Source organism: Atta colombica, unplaced genomic scaffold, assembly GCF_001594045.1.
Source record: "Atta colombica isolate Treedump-2 unplaced genomic scaffold, Acol1.0 scaffold134, whole genome shotgun sequence".
In the NCBI taxonomy this organism is placed as follows: Eukaryota; Metazoa; Arthropoda; class Insecta; order Hymenoptera; family Formicidae; genus Atta; species Atta colombica.
In genome coordinates, this window is record NW_017259222.1 from 2,290,228 (window position 1) to 2,309,149 (window position 18,922).

At 36.5% G+C, this 18,922-nt stretch overlaps 2 protein-coding genes across 5 annotated transcripts in view; one reads left to right on the top strand and one right to left on the bottom strand.

Moving 5' to 3' along the window:
- The window catches only part of LOC108684403, a 4,752-nt gene extending 4,103 nt beyond the window's left edge, over positions 1–649 (bottom strand). For all 3 annotated transcript variants that reach the window (XR_001931636.1, XM_018188693.1, XM_018188692.1), the window contains exon 1: positions 395–649. Coding sequence is in view for 2 of the 3 variants with exons in the window: in XM_018188693.1 (XP_018044182.1) it covers positions 395–469 (75 nt within the window). In the remaining variant the exon portion in view is untranslated. The remainder of the gene's footprint in view (positions 1–394) is intronic.
- A 989-nt stretch (positions 650–1,638) lies between these two features.
- The window catches only part of LOC108684404 (PTB domain-containing engulfment adapter protein 1-like), a 34,879-nt gene continuing 17,595 nt past the window's right edge, over positions 1,639–18,922 (top strand). Inside the window, exon 1 of one of the 2 annotated variants that reach the window (XM_018188694.1) lies at positions 1,639–1,702. The gene's annotated coding sequence lies outside the window, so the exon portion shown is untranslated. Of the gene's footprint in view, positions 1,703–15,629; positions 15,791–18,922 lie in introns of those variants that run through there. The other variant, XM_018188695.1, reaches the window with a different exon arrangement.

An 18,922-nucleotide genomic window follows, 5' to 3' on the forward strand; every position in this document is an offset into this window, starting at 1 on the left:
GTCGAGACGGAGTTACCGGACAACGAGGGTAATTTAGCAAGCGCTGTGTAGTAATAGACCTTCTCAGCCGGGTGGGGGACAAAGGGGTATTAAGAATCGGGGACGTTTATGACTCGTGCATGTGTGTGCGTGCATGAGCGAGCGGAGGGAGAAGGAAAAGTAGAAGACGTTCACGAAGGAAAATGAGACCGACGTTACACATCGGGACTCGCGATAAAATTCGCCGTTGAAGCGCACATCCTACTACGCGATTCTTTCCGACGATTTAATCATGTCGAGATTTCTTCTTGCCGACGACGAGAGTCAAGAGTGTCGATATCGCGGAGTCGCAGGGGCTCCCCTCTCGCGGTTGTTCCGTCTGGGCGACGCACACGCGGACGGCGGCAACACTCACCTGCACTCGCGGGTCCACTGCATCGTCGACGCGATCGGAATCATCGGCACTCTCCTTCTGCACACGTCCGCTCATAATTAAATCTAGAGGGTGGATTTTATTTACAGCTCTCCCATGCCACCTGTGTGTATCGTCTGCTAGACATCAGGTGGCCATGTTGGACATCAAAAAACGTATCGCCGCGGCGAGCAGGGCCGTCTCCACACTGCGTGCTCGAACGGGGAAGAAGGCATGCGCCTTCTTCCTCGCGGGAGAATTCTGGAGGACTTGGAAATATCATCTGAAGTTGCGTAATGACGATTCGAGACCGGACATGCAAATTTGTATCGGATCGAAGATTCGAATTATTGAGTTGATTATAGTTTAAGGTTTTTCTATTATCTATATATTTATTAATACTCTTAATATAAGATTCGAATAGTTTATTAAGGCCTGATTGCATCAATTACTTTGATTTTAAGCGAGACTTAAAACTCTTTCTGTCTCTATCTCTTTTTGGCTTTAAAATAGGACAGAGAGTTTTAAATCTCGCTTAAAGTTAAAGTGACATTGGTGCAACTGTCTAAATTTTACGAAGTTGTAAAAGTTGAGATAAAAATTAATAGTAAATAAAAGGAGCATACTTTATATTATTATATATATGTATAGGAAAAAGACTTGTTTAATTTGTTTAAAGAGCTTGTATTTAACTTTTATACTTCTTCCATTTATTATTAATTAAGTATTTTAATAAACTTTTAGTAATATTTAAAGCTTCATTGCAGATATTATTAACAAGTACACTTTTTTATATATTACATGCGTAATTGTATTTTTGTATTTCTTGTTTTAAGCATTTTCGAAATTTTAAAGACGCGACTAAACGTGGAAATTATTTTATTGCTTATTCAACGAATAATAGCTCTTATTATTATTAAATATTCAATCTAATATTCTAAGTATTCCTTTTTAATTCAAATATTATTTCAAATATTATTTCAAATATTCTGTCTAGATTTCTTGCGCGCATTTGACTTTTCCCGCCGACCACCACCGGCGCCGTGGCCGGCCAACATGGCGTTCGGGACAATTCAAGATGGCGGACGCGAGGAATATTCCGGCAGGTGGCGTGGCACACGCCGATCCCGCCTGGCTCTCAAACGTATATTTCCCCGTTCGCACTTTTGCGACGCTTCGCAGTTCGCACTCTTCGCACTGGTGAGTCGCGTGCCCGTCCGAGCGGGTGGATTACAGTTCTCCGTGGAAAGCGGCGACGTGCCCGACCAAAGAACGTCGGTCGCTGAGCAACATAACAATCCGTCGCGGCCGGTAAGTGAAAACATAACATATATTGCACACCGTGATGTGCGCACGCTTTCGGGTCTCTCTCTCTCTCTCTCGCTTTCTCCGAAAGAAAAAAAGAATCCTTTGAATTTTCCTCGGGTGCCCGCGTGTGCACCTAAAGAAGGTGGAAAATGCCTTTCGAGGAGCATCGAGCGGAGCGCGCGACTCCGACTTTCTATTTCGGTATTTTTATACAAGGAGAGACAAGCGCGCGGTTAACTTAACGGTGGAGAGAACGCGCGCGCAAAGGTCGAACCGTCCTCCTTCGTCGTCGGTTTCCGAGGAAGGGTAACGCGCAAGGTGCGTGTCCTCGCGATCCGGTCCGGTTGCCTTCTCCCGTCCGTTCTCTGTTTAGCCGCCGGTTCGTCCTGCGTTTGATCTTCGATCAAAGACCGGCTGTGATTCTGCACCTTCAAACAAGGTGAAAATTACAAAAGCGAACAAATTTACACCTTTACTAGGTGTTGACCAATGAAATAATCAGTATTCTAGTAAATTCGCTCACTTTTATAATTTTCACTTCATTTCAAGATACAGAATCGATCCCCTTGATTCTTGCCACGAGGTATCCCGTGGTTGCGCCGTGTGCGATACCGAAACAAAGTTTTCGTAGTTCCGGGAATCGAAATGGACGCACCAGGTGTGTACCCGATAGAGATGTATCCTATAAACAAAATCTGGCTGCAGTAATTTCGTCAAAACAAGAATAAGGCATGTTCTATAATGAGTCGTTACTCGAACTTTAATTCTTAAGTCATAAGAAACCGGTCACAGAATGTGAGAATAATAATTGACTATAATCAATTTTTTATGGTTTAAAGCTTAGGTAATGGCTTATGTAAAAAATCTATAATAAAAAGATATACATTGTCTCTTATGTCTCTTGTGTCTATATGATATATATACTATCTCTTTTTATCTTATTCTAACTTATACTGTCTTATTTATAAATATGTTAAACAAGGGCTATCTCTTTTTCTTCAAAACAAACACAAAATTAATCCGAACTAATGAGTTATTATAAACGCGAGCGGAAGTGTGCAATAAAATAAATTTGTTACTCCATTCAATGCGTTGATGTCTTCTTATTTAAAATCTTGATAAATTTCGAATGTTTCGATTCTCTTTGAAATCTTCATCAGCAATATTCATCAGTAATCCATATAAGACTTGCGGTCAAAGTAGGGTCACTCACAAGTTGCCAAAACTAGTGTAATCCACACAATTGCCAAATCTCATCATCATGAAACTTTGGATGATATTATAATATTCACAATTAATCACTTTTTAATACATATTATGTAGATTTGATTGAACTCTGTCTAAGCTATACGGAGTGATGAGAATAGATCATCTATCTTATTTATTCGGACTTACTAAAATTGACAAAAGCTCGTTTCGAGATCAGATTTTATTATAGAATGTCCTGCTTCCTTTTAAGGGATACATAATCGATACAAACGTCGTATTATCCTTTTCTTGATTTTTAATAAATAACAAAGATAAAACGAACTTGTGTCAATTGTCATTTGTGTCTCTTAAAAGGAAAACAGCTTAATTTATTGGCCCATCCTTTTTAGCTGAATTTCTTGTACAGTTTATTTTCTCTTCTTTTTTTTTCATGTTTGGAAACTCTATACTTTATACTACAACTGCTCGATACAAATGTCGTTCTTTCTTTCTTGACATTCAATGAATAACAAAGATAGAACGACATTTGTGCTGATTATATCTCTCAAAAGGAAAGCCTGTCTTATATCGGAAAATACCTGTAATTTTTATAGACAATCGATCTCCGGCAGGAAGGTAGCAAGTAATCAAAATCCGGAATTGTACCTGGCTCTGAATCTGTTTACTTACTCCTGTGTTTATCTCGCGCGTGTTCTCGAGTCATGTTTTTGTTTCGCACGCTCACAGAAATTCCACGGGAAGGATGGGATCGAAAATACATTATCGGTATTTGACGGAATTGAACGAAAGGCCTCTGTGCAAATGCGCGACGTAATCGTAAAGCGATAGTGTAAGCGGCCTCACGCGATCAGATTGAATTTCTGATGTTGCGCACGGCGAACTGATCCAAGGACGTCCGTGGAAACATTCGCGAGTACCTTCAAATGTCAGAAACACTTTTACATAGAGGCTGCATTATTTTCGTGCATCTGCTCGTCTCTTTTTAATCGATCAGATGACAAAAGAGAATTTAACCAAATTTAACGGATCCCATCAAGCGATCGATAATCCAGTAAACATGTGTATTTTGGCTATCTGAAGAATAGTCGTCTCTCTCACCTGATTTTCATTTATTATTAATCTTTAGTATGTAATTTTTCGGTTTTTCTTTTATTAGACACGATGGGTCATTCATGTCCCGAATTAATTTTCGTGACTTTAATAAATATATAACTATTATTCTTACATACATATATTTTAACACTTTTAGAAAATATATTTGTAAGGTGGTGCATTTAAAAAAATATAAATTCTATATAAATATTATAACTAATTACTTGATGCTTTTTATTTTTTGAAGAAAAGAAATGTGCAGGACACGAATAATCCAATCGTGTACATTAAGGGTTATTTATCGTTTATTATTATATGCACAATGCCATTCCTTGAATATTGAAAAGGTTAACGACGCTCAGATAACGTTTCGTATCGTACAAACGCCCACTTTTTGTCGTGTTTGTGACTCGTCTCTGAAATCGTTTTAAAGCACAGTGAATAATATGAGGAAAATAACCAATGCTATGATTATTCGTAATCGATTTAGAATTAGCTATCTTTGTTTAACTTGCAATCGCAAATATTGATCGCATTCAGCAGAATGTTTACTTTGCTTATTTCGTTTACTTTTCAAATCTTTAGCTTGTTTATTTTTCGATTATTGACATTTTTTCGCGCAGATTGGATACTTGTAGATTTGGTGGAATAATCATAGGCGTAGGCAGGACTTTATTTAAGAGAAGCCAAATTTGAGTTTTTAGACTTTTGGATCCGAGAGGAAGAAGGGTAGTTGAGTGGTGTGAACTATTGAATTTTTTTGTTTTATACTGTTATACTGAATTTTTTTTGTTTTATACTGTTATTTTTAAGTAATTACTAACAAATCACAAAATCATATTTAGTTTAGTTTATTTTTCTCTAAAAATTGTAAACTGATTCTTCTGGAAAAACTTAAACATTAATCATTTTGGATTCTCAGAAATCTTTCTATAAAACTTTCTATAAAACTTTTTTACTTCCAATTCTTTCTTTTTTCTTTGTCTTCAAAATTAATTTCTTGTGAATATTCAAAAAATCCGTTTAAGCTGTTTTAATTATTTTTGTTCTTTGAGTTTAGAGGACGAACCTTCTAATTCAGAGGAGTAATCTTTCTTGATGAAGAAAATTCCTAACAGTTGCAAAATAAACATTCTGCCAAACGTGACCATTGATAATCGAGTGATAAATTAAAAAATTTAAGATTCAAGATAGAATATATTAAAAAATATATATTTAGAAATTCCAGTTTCCTTGAAATTCTCATAAAACAATGGAGTTTTGTTCGCAGAATGATGGGAAAAGTGAGGAATCAGTCGCCATGAGTCCCTCTCCGCGCACGAATGAACATCGTCGAGAGGCGACAATAACGGAATTCCTCGAAATACAGTATTTGCACGTTAATCGAGCGCTAATAATCATCGCGCGAGCTATTTTCCGCCGAAATGATTGATTAATCGCCACTTTCAATTAGACGGGAATTAGTCCGTCACGTAGTGCGTGGAAATGAGTAATACTCGGCGTTTGCTCCGCGTACTTATGGCCTGGCGACCGTTCGTTCCGCGTGCGTGCGCGTGCGTGTACGTGTGCATGCATGTGCGAGTGCGTATAGGCCGGCAGGCTGACAAAAGCGACCGGTTTAATGGCTAAGCGAATCGACTTTTAAAGAGCCACCCGTTGCACACCGCATCGCACGACGGAAGACACATTGATACGAGCGAGGAGCAGCCGGTGCGTTGCTCGCAGGTAGGTAGACACTAGTCAGGCAAGGTATTCGAACCTGCCATTCCGACAGGACTTGATGGCGTCACGTCACGGCAAATGTCCGCCGCGAGTCATTCTGCGTCGTTCTCTCACCGCCGTCGTTACGTGTTCTTATCACTTTTCTCAAATAAATTTACGTGAACGTCAAACACGTGCGTACCAGTTCGGTGCATGACGTGACGTTAAACAAGCGAATTCACGGGATAAAAGCGAGAGACAAAGTTTCCTTCACGAAGCGCCAGAATGTGATGAATCTACAGCATAGAAAAGTTAGATTTACTTATTTATTTTTTTAGAATTACTTGAAAGTATTTATATAACGTAATTTACTCTATTTATTGTATTTGACTCTATAATGACGTCTATAATGATTACGATGATCATATTTTCTTAGAGAAAATAAAGGACAAATCTGAAAGGTTTAGAACTTTATTTCTAAATATTTCAAAACTCTATTTTGTGACTGTTAGAAATTTGCGCATTAACTTTTGAAATTTCTCACGTTGTATATCTGAGTTAACTTTCAAATAAAACACAAGTCATCGTAACATCAAAATGACGTCAAAATAGCTGCAAATTTGATTATTAAAACCCACTCAATCAGTCATAACTCACTTTGATGTTATTTTGACATTATTGTTCCGCTTGGATTAATATTGTTCTTGCATGAAACTAAATTTATCGGTTGTTTTCGTAAATATTTGCTCATTAATGCGATATTAGACATTTGAATGTTAATTAAAAAGGCATTTTCCAGATTATTATTAAAATAAAAGATAAAATTGAGTTTTGAAAAAAAAAAATAAATAAATAAAGGACAGCTACCTGAAATCAAAGATTATCCTTTACAATAAAAGATGTAGAGTTACTGTAAATAATAATATTTGTTAATAATGATACTTAGGAAATTATTTATTTTGTATAATTTTGTAAGTATAAAAGGGAAATTCTATGTTTCTTTTGTGCTTTGTATAATTTTGGGATCAAAAATGATTCGTCGATTTCTTTTTGCTTGATTATTTGGCACCTTTGGCATCTTCGATCACTTTTTAAAAGCGATCCCAAAGTTGAATTTATGTAAAGATCTCTGAATATATGCATTCTTTGTATAATACGGATACGTGATATATACTTGAGTCACCCGGTATAGGTGAAGGTAGCAATTTATCGCAAAAAAAGGAGAAGGAACCGCGGAAACGCCGGCTGTTAGACGGAGGCAATTTACTCTGCGGATGGCGAAATAATCTTAGTTTTAGGCGTTTTATCGTACGATAACCATGAGAGACGACGTGTCTGAGTCTGGATGCGCTTCGACGACACGCACCGGACGCTGCGGAAAGATTTGCCTAGTTACGACACTGTGAGAGAGCAGCAGGAAAGCGGTAATACCGCAAAGGAACGGTCGACTGTTGTTTTCGTTTCGCTTTGTCCTCGTATTCCGGTGCTGCCTACATACGCGAGAGCTGTCTACTGTGAAATGTCATTAGCCCTGAATGGAGGGGGCGTAACAGACTTCGCGATATTAATTGAGTTTTAAATGCAGCTGCGGACATTTAATGGCTTTTAATTTATCAAAGAATATTTGAGATGATTGTTTAAATACAAATATTTTACTTATAAACTTTGTCTATAAATATTTTTATAGGTAAAATTTATTTAATAAAAATTGTATTATTTTTTGAAAAAATGAAATTTTCGTCGATTAACTACAACTGGAAGATTCGCTTCCCCCTCTTGAGGGAATAACTCGCATCTGCTAGAGTAATAAAGAATAAATTGCAAGGCAGATATCGATATAATTTTTTCTTTGATTTAATATCAGAAAGTTCCACGTTAATAATCTACAATAATTCTTGCAGAATCATGTCTTTATTCATTCTTGCGTTCAGTTTTTGTATTACGTGATAATTTCAAGGAAGTTTTTACACATTCGTACGCTAATCATTAAAATGCACGCTGAAGTTTTTGTTATATAGACATATTTACGTTCTTAGTAATTCGAGTATTAATAAAGGCTACATTCTTTCTAAGAAGCTTCCAGGAAAAAGGAAAAAGAAGTCTTTTTCCGGTAGGATGCATAATATCGATATCGTATCAATTAATATATGGTCGCAACATTCGAAGTAATTGTAGTATTTGATAAAGTGTGAAACTGTATAGCGCTTTATGATGGACTATGTGAAGCATGTGAAACATAGCAAACGGTATCGCAGCCAAACCTTTTAGATAATCCTATCTCGAACGTTGTCGTTGTGCACATACGTAACGGTGCAAGTCCCGATAAGTTACCCGGTATATAAAGAGAAAGAGAGAGAAAGAAACGTCGACCTTTTGTCGTGTAAACGACACAATGCCGGTATACGAAAATGCGAAAAGATCCTCAAGTCAAGAGCATGATTAAGGATTTTCTCGAGTATGGTTGACAAATTTCTTCAAATGAATTTACGGCTCGGATATTCTGAAGATAGTTCGATTATAACGTCTATTTGTTAGATTTCTATGCAATTCAAACAAATCTGAGACTTCATAACAAATGTTGCATTATCTCTTAAAGAATATATATAGTATTTATTTTCTTTCATCAATTCATTACTTATTTTCTTTTAATTGTTTTAACTAATCGATTTTTATATTTTTAATTGCTATAACTTCGTGTCATTTAAATTTGTCATTGATCAGAATCGACGATTTGCGATCGAAGCAAGGTACGATTTTTTTGCACACTCATCTGGCATTGAACAGATTGTGATTGATTGATGAATTATTGGCTCGTCGTGTGTATGAATAAGTTGAATTGGCAAGCGACTGTCGGTACCATCATTTCTCATATTATGAATCTATGGAAATACGGCACGGGTGTGCCGCGTGATGAGATGTAAACTCTTTTGTATCAGATAATCGTAAAAATGTCCGTAAAATGCCATGTAATGCTAAGATCGACAATCGTCCGTAAATCGTGTTTATTCCGCTTATTAACGTTTGACTTGCATTCTTTGAATCATCTGCGGAACTTACGTGCACTATTCGTTCGTTTGTATAACGCAAAACATTTTTAAAAACATAATACAATGGAAGATGTTAGACTAATAGAATTTATATATATCCGCAATTATTGTGCATATTTTATACAAATGAAACGTGCAAAATAAAGTAGTTGCTAGAAAAACGCATATACATAAATGCATTCCTAGCAATTAATGGAATAACAAATTGAGTTTAATAATAAAGCTTGATTGCTAAATGCAATTACAGCTGATAGAAAGAATAAGTAATATACGCGCTTTACATATTACATTATGATGTTGGGAATTAAAGAACGAGATGTGGGGAATGCCGAATAGGAAGTCGATAATTGCAGCGTGACTATCGGCTTCTTTAGCCAACATATTCCTGAGACGGAGAGAATCTGTGTCTACACGTATCCTGCACGTAGGTGATGCGTGTACGCACATGCGTGCGTCGCTAGCAAGGCTTGTTCGAGTGCACGTGAACTGCATTCCACGATAATTTTATATGTTCTTGTCGCCGTGCTTGCTTCGATTCCGATGTTTCGTGACTAACAATAAGCTCTTAATTTGTGCGAGAGACCGGACCATCAATCTTCTGCATCTCCATATTTATATCACTTTTTTATAATCTTATATAAAGTAAAAATTTTATATTTGTGTTGAAAACAATCCATTCAAGTTCTTGTTAAAATTTTGTGTTGAATTTTTAATCAACATATTCGAGTATTAATTTTATTAAATATAAATTTTTAATGTGTTAAATTGATATTCAACATTTCTTAATGTTAAAATAATACAATTTGTGAGCAAGTGAATAAATAAAATAATGTATTTTAAAATTAAATAAATTCCGAGATAAATGAATTATTGATTAATTTAACGTAGCATAAATGTTAATTTTACTAAAAAATATGTTTGTATAATTTATTTGCAAATTATATTTTTATGATAATTTTTTTACATAATAATTTGTGTTACTTTTTAACATATTCATTTTGTGTTTTTTTTTAAATTAACATAAAAATTTGAATGGATCGTTTGACATGTGAAATAAGTTCAATTGACACAAATTTTCTAACTGTGTAACTAATTTTGTTATTAGTAAAGATTTAAGAAATCCAAAAATTTTTCCGAACTATAAATCTTTCAAAACTATATTATATTTTTAATACATTTTCAATATTCTTACAAGCTTTATTTCCGAATAAATTCTTTTTACATTCGCGGGATTTTCAGGGTCGTATGCGAATGAGCGAAGACGCGATTAAAGTTGAAAAACTGTTGTCACGGAAGATCTTATCTTTTCCCAATAATTTTTATTCGTGCATTGTCGATGCACGGAAATTACATACCTCGAATCCATCAATTCTATTCCACCAACTTCTTGTTGCTTCCGTAATTATCATCTACGTCATGTTCATTCGATACAAAAGTTTCGTTCGCGCTTCGTGTCACTTCCATAATCTTAAGTTATTAAATCATTATAAATGACTAGAAAATCAATAAATATTTATTAATCCAACGATGGAAGTCTTCTATTCTAAAAATCCATTCAGAGATCTTAACTCTGCTTTTTATTTCTGATTAAAATGAAACAAACGTATATCTGTTTTACTTAAATTTATTGCACTGTATGTACGTACAGTTCAGAGTGATTCAGAGAGTGCAGGAATAAAAAATAGATCCCTTGTTTCAAAATCATTATTCTAGCTCGAGACACATCACTTGTTTAAAAGAAAAATCGTCTTCTGTGCTTCGTCGATCGTGATGTGCTATTATATGCCGCGATTTTAGGTTACATAACACATATCTTTTATATCGCAACAGTATGATATTGTAGTATTACTATATTGCAAACAATTTTTCGAGCAACACGATACTGGATAATTTGATATTTTGACTTTCCTGTTGATGAGTTTCATGTGAAAAATACACGAAGATATTCTCTCATCAAATTATTTGGAGTTTTAACTCTAAACATTAAAAATAAAGTCTTGAAAAAGATCGAACACTTTTCAATCTTTAAGAATAAGATTTCACTTTTCAGAATGAGATTCATTCCAAGAGTTCTAGAAAGCAAAAATTAAATCAAGCGTAATGAAATAAATTCGTTATCAGTATTGTATAAATTAGCAAAAATGAAGAACTTTGCAAGTGTATTTAAATATTTGAAATATCTGAATAGTTCGAGGTATTTTGAATATCGGAATTATAATTATTCGCAAACTTGTTATACAATTTAATGGGTACATTTGCTAGAAAGTTCGAACTGATATAATTATTCCAAGTGTTTATATACAATAGTTCCGTTCCATGCTTGGCGCGCTCGCGACGATTACGCGGCTGAGGATCGCGATTTCATGCTTATGCGCGCGATCCGTGCGTTTTACACGAACGTCATTACGAAAAATGAAAGTGTAAATCGAAGGAGAGAAGTCGCGAGAGAAAAACGCGTTCATCTCGACCGCAACGTAACACATTTGCACTGATATCGCGCGATTTCTCACGTATACATATCTGTAGCCACTCGTGGTTTTTTATTACAACGAATTCGAGAGATACAGTTTCACTTTGGCGTTTATCAAGTGGGCGTAATACGTGCATACGCACGAATAAATACATTTTCCAATGCACCTTTTTTTTACTTTCTCTCTCTCTCTCTCTCTCTCTCTCTCTCACGAAGGCGTATCGCGGCCGTCAGACTTCGATCATTTGTGCGAATTCCAGTCGAATTACGCATCATAATTATTTCTCACGTAATAGAGAACACGAGTCACCGACGCGCATTTATTTTTACGATAAACACTCGGTCGGCCGTTATTATGTAAAGTGAACGTGCACACATGTATACATATATGTATGTAATCGTTGTCCCGTTACCGTGAGATGCACTATGTACAATGCGATCGAGATCTATAAGTAAAAAATGTTGATTTCATGGAAATTTGTGGGGACATTCGTCAAATCGCGAAGATCAATTTACTGTAGGATTCTCTGAAAATAAAACTTGCTGAATTTTATGAAATATTTCCTTGAATGGTATTTTTAAATATTATTTTTCGATGAAGGGATCTAACTATAAATGCTTTCAATTATTTAATTGACCAATCAGAAGAAAGAATTTTATAAATTTGCGCGTATCGCAAAAAGTTTACTAAATTTTAATAAATATTTGTTTGAATAATAATTATTAACTAAATATTTACTAAATGTAAATATATATTTATTTGTGGTACAAGAACAATTAATTTAAGTATTATTTTTTATTAAATAATAAAATATTTATTTGCTATAAATGTTTAGTTAGTACTGTTCAAACAAATATTGATTGAAACTTAGTAAATTTTTTTCAGTACAATGACAGCTCTGAGTTCTTTTTCTTTCATCGGTGATATGAATGACGAATTGAAAGATACTTTCCCTACTTTCGCTATCGTTTAAGACGGCTTTTAATAGCGATTGGATATTGTCCTGATTATTGCTGTCATCACCAGTGAAACTGAAACTTGAGAAAGTTCCAAAAAATCGCGAAAATCAAGCGAATCTACAATCGTGAGAAATCCAGCAAACGAAAGTTACCTCATGCCTAATCGTTAAAACGGAAATGAGAAACCAAAACATTAATTGTGCAACCGAATCTTTCGTTTGATTGTATAATTAATGAGGCGAGACAAAAAAAAAAGAGACGAAAAAACCGGTTTTCCGCTTGGATCCGCTGAATCACATTTGAAACTTGTCCGCATTTAATACATCCGTCTGAATGTGCAAAATATCATAACGTTTGACACAGTGTTTTGTTTGAAATTATCGTTTTTTTTTTGCACTGTGCGAATAACGCACGGAAATCTCGAATGTTCCGTAATATTCGGCGAAATTCACAAAGCCGGTTTCAAGCGCGATTATAAAATCACTTTTTTTATATTTTTATAGCGATGAGATTGACGGAATTTTTTATCGAAAATATCCTCGATCATCAGGTTTTCGCGATATTTTTTAATTTTATAAAATTAAAGCACGAAACTTCTTTACGGTATACGGTCTGAGTTTGCAAAACTCAACACTATATTGTAAAAATAAAGACTTCCAGGATTTCAAAAAATTACCAAGATGTTTACAGATTTTATTGTTTATAAATCTATGCTAATTATTAGTAGTAACGGATAAAGCTAATAAAATTATCGGATATTTACAGCGAAATGTTTTATTGCTCACTTTGCAAATCTCGTTAATATTAATCATAATGATTTGTGGTCATGGATTTTCCGACGTAAAACGAAAAGGAAAACAAAAGAGGAAAAATGTGGAAGAAAAGAAAGAACGATTTATGATCTCGCATTTACACGGTCACGCACCTTTTACGTCGTATATGCGGAACAGCCCTCGTGATTTCGCAATTCGGCATTATTTTCTCACAAACAGTAATTGAATGCGCTGATATAGCGTGCGCTCATAAAAGAGAGACACCGATGTATGTGTCTCTGTGTCTTTGTGTATACGCGGGGTCACTCGTTGCGAATGTTTCGCGTTTTATACGGCGTAGAAATGCACGTGCATCCTGTGTCGCGAAACCTCGCCCTGAATTTCACTTGTTAGGCCTCTGTAAAATCCTCTTCGGGAGGAACATTTGCGCATTTTTGCGCTGGTTCGATCATTGAGAGAGAGAGAGAGAAATTAAGAGAATGGAATTTCAGCCGGATAGAAAATTTTGTTTGCTCTTCAACAAACATTGTATATAATATAGTGACATTGTATATAATATAGTGAATCATTGTTGTTTGCCAATGTTAAGAACGTTCTCCGAAAAAATCCATTTTCTTTAAATTTTTCTGAAACTTACAGAATAAGCTTGTTTAGTGTCTTGAACATATGTGCTTTAAAACTCAATACCTGCAGCGGGATTAAAAATCGAAAATATTCCATTTCAAAGTTGAAGCGTTTAAAATATATATATATATAGGATCCTATCTAAAGCTTATTCGAAAGTGATCTTTTTATTCATTGTAAAAAAGTTTTTTTTAACAATTTTTTGAAACTATGAGATATAAAACTTGATATCACAAGGAATAATATGAAGTTTATCTGAATGACTTCCGGTATTCGTTTTTAAGAAGTCATTAAGCAAAATAAGTAAAGTCGTTATTTTTTCGATCGGCAGTAGAAGATGGAGGCATTTTATATTGTATAAAAAAACTTATGTAAATACTTATATCTTATACTATATAAAAGTGAAATCAATTGTTACAAAAATTTTCATAATGGTGAGCACTAATGTGTTCATCAGGTTGAGCTGCAGTCGGAGAACGTCCTTAAACAAAGGTACGATCGTCGCTTGCTGGAAATCATTTATTAATTGCTGTAAGGAAAATTCGCGCTTAATCCTTGCCATAGTGCGTAATCCTGCAACTGCAAAATCGTGGTCGTGCTTGGAACCGGGAGCGACGTTCTGCATTCTGAACGAGTCCAGACTCCGATGACGCGAAAGTGACGGCTATGTTTATTCGTGGCAATTGGCGCACGGTTCATTCTCCCGTATCTATAGCGCAGTCGGGAATTGAATTCGTCGAGATTACGTGCTAAAGGTTTCAGTCCGTGCTCGGCCTCGCGTAACAATTCGCACCGACGGGCTATGAATAGAAAATGGAGTGTAACTATCGTCGGCCGATTGTTCCGAGACGATCACGTCGCGCGGCGCCGGTTATCCTCTTATCTATTTAGCGTCAAGGGATGGAGATGGATCTTAAGAATACGTTTCATACCCGTTTCAATGTAGATTAACTTTAATCTCAATTCAACCGACTCTTCATTTTTTTCCTAAATCCTATATTGAAAAAAAATTATAATAAAAAAAAATTTTAATAGATATTGTTTGAATAGTTCTAACTAAACTTTTACTGAAAGTAAATAAATATTTACTCCAAAAAAAAATGATACTTCAATTTATATGGTTTTTGTACCAAACAAATATGTTTATATTTAGTAAATATTTAGATATACTATTCAAAGAAATATTTATTAAAATTGAGTGATTTCTTTTTTTTTCAGTGTAAGAATTAGAAAAAAGGGTTTTTATGTATAAGTGTAAATTGAATCGAGATCAAAGTTCTACATTGGTAGAAATGGACATTAGTCTCTCTCTCTCTCTCTCTCTCTCTCTCTCTTTCGCCTCCTCCTCCTCTTTCTTCTCCCTGTAACAACCTGCTGCAGCTCGCGAGGCTGGAGGACGGACAAGCTCTCGGCAGCCGTGGCTGGTACCACCATCCTCTCCTATCCCTTCTCATTCTATCGGATCATCTACCATCAACGATCGCGCTCGCTACTCCATTCTACAAAGAGACCCAGCGAGACAGCTCTCGATTCCCCCTCCCCCCTTCTCTTTCTCTCTTTCTTTCTCTCTTTCTCGTTCTTTTATCTGAATACCTATCTCGAAGATACAAATTTTCTATAGTCTATCCGCTCTTTCTCCTCCTATCTCACAACGTATATACGCTTTTCCTCTCTCATCGGAGATGGAAATTTCATTATATCGGCGTGGAAGAAGCATTCTCCGTAAATAATCTCGCTCAATCTGTTGCTTGTTTAACATTTTTCTTCTTTGCAATGCAGAGAGTAGATAAGGAACGGGTCGCGGGGAATAGGTGGATGATGAGGACGGGCCGTGGCCCGACCGTGGCTGGTACCACCACCCAATATCAGCCTCCGTTTCACCGAATAACCCAGCGGCGGGCGATTCGACTCCCACGACCAGCTGCTCGAACATCGGCCGCGTTCGTTCGCGCTCGGCTCTCCTCTCCTCTCCTCTCCTCTTCTCTCTGTCTAGCTGCCGCTATACTGCGTTCTCTCGGCGACGTGCGCTCACTTCAGTGTTCAGTCCACCGCGAGTCGTCGTTGGTCGGGTTGTAATTGTTCCGGAAGCTTCTCCGAGTCGGCTCTCTCTCCGAATTGTTACCCCTCAGCTCGATTTCCTGCGCGAAGTTTGGGAATGTATCCCGCGCGACCTCGTTGAATGTCAGTGAGTCGTTCGCACGAGCAAGAACAACAGGTGAGCGACTTTCCAAACGGCGACTCGATCGAATAATAACTTATTTGTAACAGCGTGATTTAATATCGCGAATGTCTTTCCAAACGATGAAAATGATGGAATTTATTTCCGATTAACTTTCGACGATCATTTTGTATCGTTTTTATTTAGAAGAGCCGATTATTCGCGACATGGATGATAATATTTACATTATTTACCCTTTGTGAATACATACAAGATTATTAATGCTTTTGAGATTTCGAGTGCTTTCTAAACAGAGTCTGTGCATTTTGTGCGGATTGTCTCCGTATCAAGATTCATTATTAGAATGCTGACGTTTCGTGAATATTGCAGTTCACTTCATCGGGGCGAAAATGTCGGGTTGCTCCAAATGAAGTGAAATGCATTGTTCACGAAACGTTGGTATTCTAATAACGGACACGGAGACAACTCGCAAAATGCAGATTCTGTTTAGAAAGTATTCGTGGAAGTTTTACAACCATTAATCATCAGGGTTGCGTTCCAAAATTCAACTCTGTCAGCTCGAGTATCATTTTATCCTTATTGGTCACCGAATGCTGAATAAAGATAAAAGATACCGGAGGTGACAGAGTCAAGTTTTGGAACCCCAGGGCGAGTATCGGGTTGCTCCGATAAAATAAAGTGAACATCTGCACTGAGAGAAATGTTTTATATATGTGACTTACAAAAACTTTCTTCCTTTTTAATTTAAAAGTTTTGTTGTTTCTAAATTTCATTAGAGAGATATCACATATCACACAAAACATTTCTCTCAGTATAGACACGGAGATCAGTCGCGAAACGAACGCAGGTTTTTTTTACACAAGATTATTATATGTATATTTTATGTAATATGATCATCAGCGTGCAATTTACCATTGTATGCGAAGCCGCGAGACTGATGTTAAAAGATTATTGTTTCAACAATCAAACGCCGCGGTTACGAAGTTATCGACATCCGGCTCATTCGCGTTATAACTCGAGATAGTCGGACGCACGTCATTCGCACGTGCGAAATCTCCTTGATTAGATTTAATTACGGAGGCATAATTCACGTCGTGCGCCGATTCGAAAGTCATCGACACGACATCGCGAGCGCGCGAGATGATTCCTTCGTTCGTAACGGCGAACTAATGGCGAGTTAATTTCACGACGCGAGATATTTCCAATTAATGGCTAATTGTCTATTTCGTTCTCGCGAAATCGTTCGGAAAACCTCGGGCTTGGAGAACGTATAGATAAAATGGGTTACTCCGTTCTCCGCGCGAGTGAAAACGTGCGCGCGGCTGCGATTAGGCCTCTCGGACACGAATAGAATCACTTTCTTACGTTCGCGAGCTTGATCGTATATACGAACGATCGTGTGCGAGCGCGGAATTCGCGGGGAATGAAATCGTAACGAGACGTACTTCGTTTGGCGGCATGGCTTTTCAGTGAAATCCGCAAATTACGAGTGGGCGCTCCACTTTTCCTTAGGCGCCTTGCCGTTTCGTCGATTACTTTCTTACGTCGAATAACACGGTCGAAGGCCTCCGCCTCGAATCGAAATCGATCTTCGACACAGCGTTTCTTCGCCGCACCATTAAAGGTCTTATCCCCTTCGCTCGCTCTTGAAGTTCTTCTCCGTGATGGGCACTAAAAGCGAGTTCCGCGTGTAGAAATTATCGCTTTATATAGAAGTCAGGGTCTCTATTAGCGGCAAAACAATGGCAGGTCTACACAATCGGAGAAATCAGAACTCGTCTCTGTAATCGTGATGGTAAATCACGCAGCGGCACGAAGTATTTATGTCTGTAATCATTTTCATTGACCATCTATTTACATTATCGGTGAACTATAGTTAAAGAGACGGTCTAAGTCGGACGTATTGAAACATCTGGCTAACAGGTGGTTATATTTCTGAGACAATGGATCTATGAGAAAAATTTATCTTATTTATATATCAAGGTACTTTTAAGATACTCTCTAAAACTTGTGGAGTGAATTTCACTCTGAAGAGTGAAATTTCACTTTTATTGAAAATTGAGCCACTCTTTTTTTGAGACTGATTCAATTTTTCTTAAAATTTTTTCTTAAAATTCATACATACGGATTTATATTTATTATTTTTTTTCTATTAATATTTATTCTGAAATTTATTTATATTAATTTTATTATGATGTTAGATTAATGCAAATCGACCTTAACACGTTATATCCACCCGTGCACTATTCACGCTATTAATTTCATTCACTCTAAGTGGACCGATTTAAGCAGCTATATATTTATCATAATTACGTGCTCTTAGCCGCCCAACACGCTGATAACGCTGTCGACAATAAATTCAGCGACAATTAGCCATCCGTAATGTTAAACAGCACGCTTCTTCAGTAAATAATGACTCCTTTCTCACCCCGTTTCTTCGTAAGCAATTAAATGTAGCTACTGGGAAAGTCTCTCAATATCTCGGAAGTAACAGTATCAGTTTTTACAAGGCCGTCTCGTTTGCCAGTTGCCCTCTAGGGGCACCAAAGGCCGTATTGCTCGCTACAGCGTATCTCAAAGTGTTACAAGCAATCAGTCTCAGACTTAATTCTTGAAGTGCACTCTTATTAGGTTGAAAATAAATGCAGATAATACATCTTATTTTCGAGATGATGATAATAATGTCTGAACTCAGGCTTTGAGAATTCTCTCGTTTTTAAATAAATTTTTATCTTACCATTTTAAAGCTCATTCGCTACACGCATGCATTTCTGCATTGCATTTTAGATATATATCGTAACGTAAATTGTCACGCATAATTTAGTACACGTTTGCAAAAAATTGACGATACAAGATGCAAGCTAATCCTTTTTTTTTTTTTATGTTCACACAAGATTGCTAAAGAATGTGGCATTTGTGCAGCTTGATGCAGTTGAATCGAGATCATTGATGATTTTATCGTATGTTATTTTGACTTTTCGTAACAGCGGCAAGTATCATCTGTGATGCAACGATGCAACAAAGATCCCGAGCAAAGGCTATCGATTTGCCGCTATTTTTGTGACGCGTAGACTCAAAAAATATTAAGCGCCAGACAGTGTTAATTTCTTAAGAGATTCGCGGATTATCGGCAACCGAAAGTTTCTGATACGAAAAACTCTTGACTCG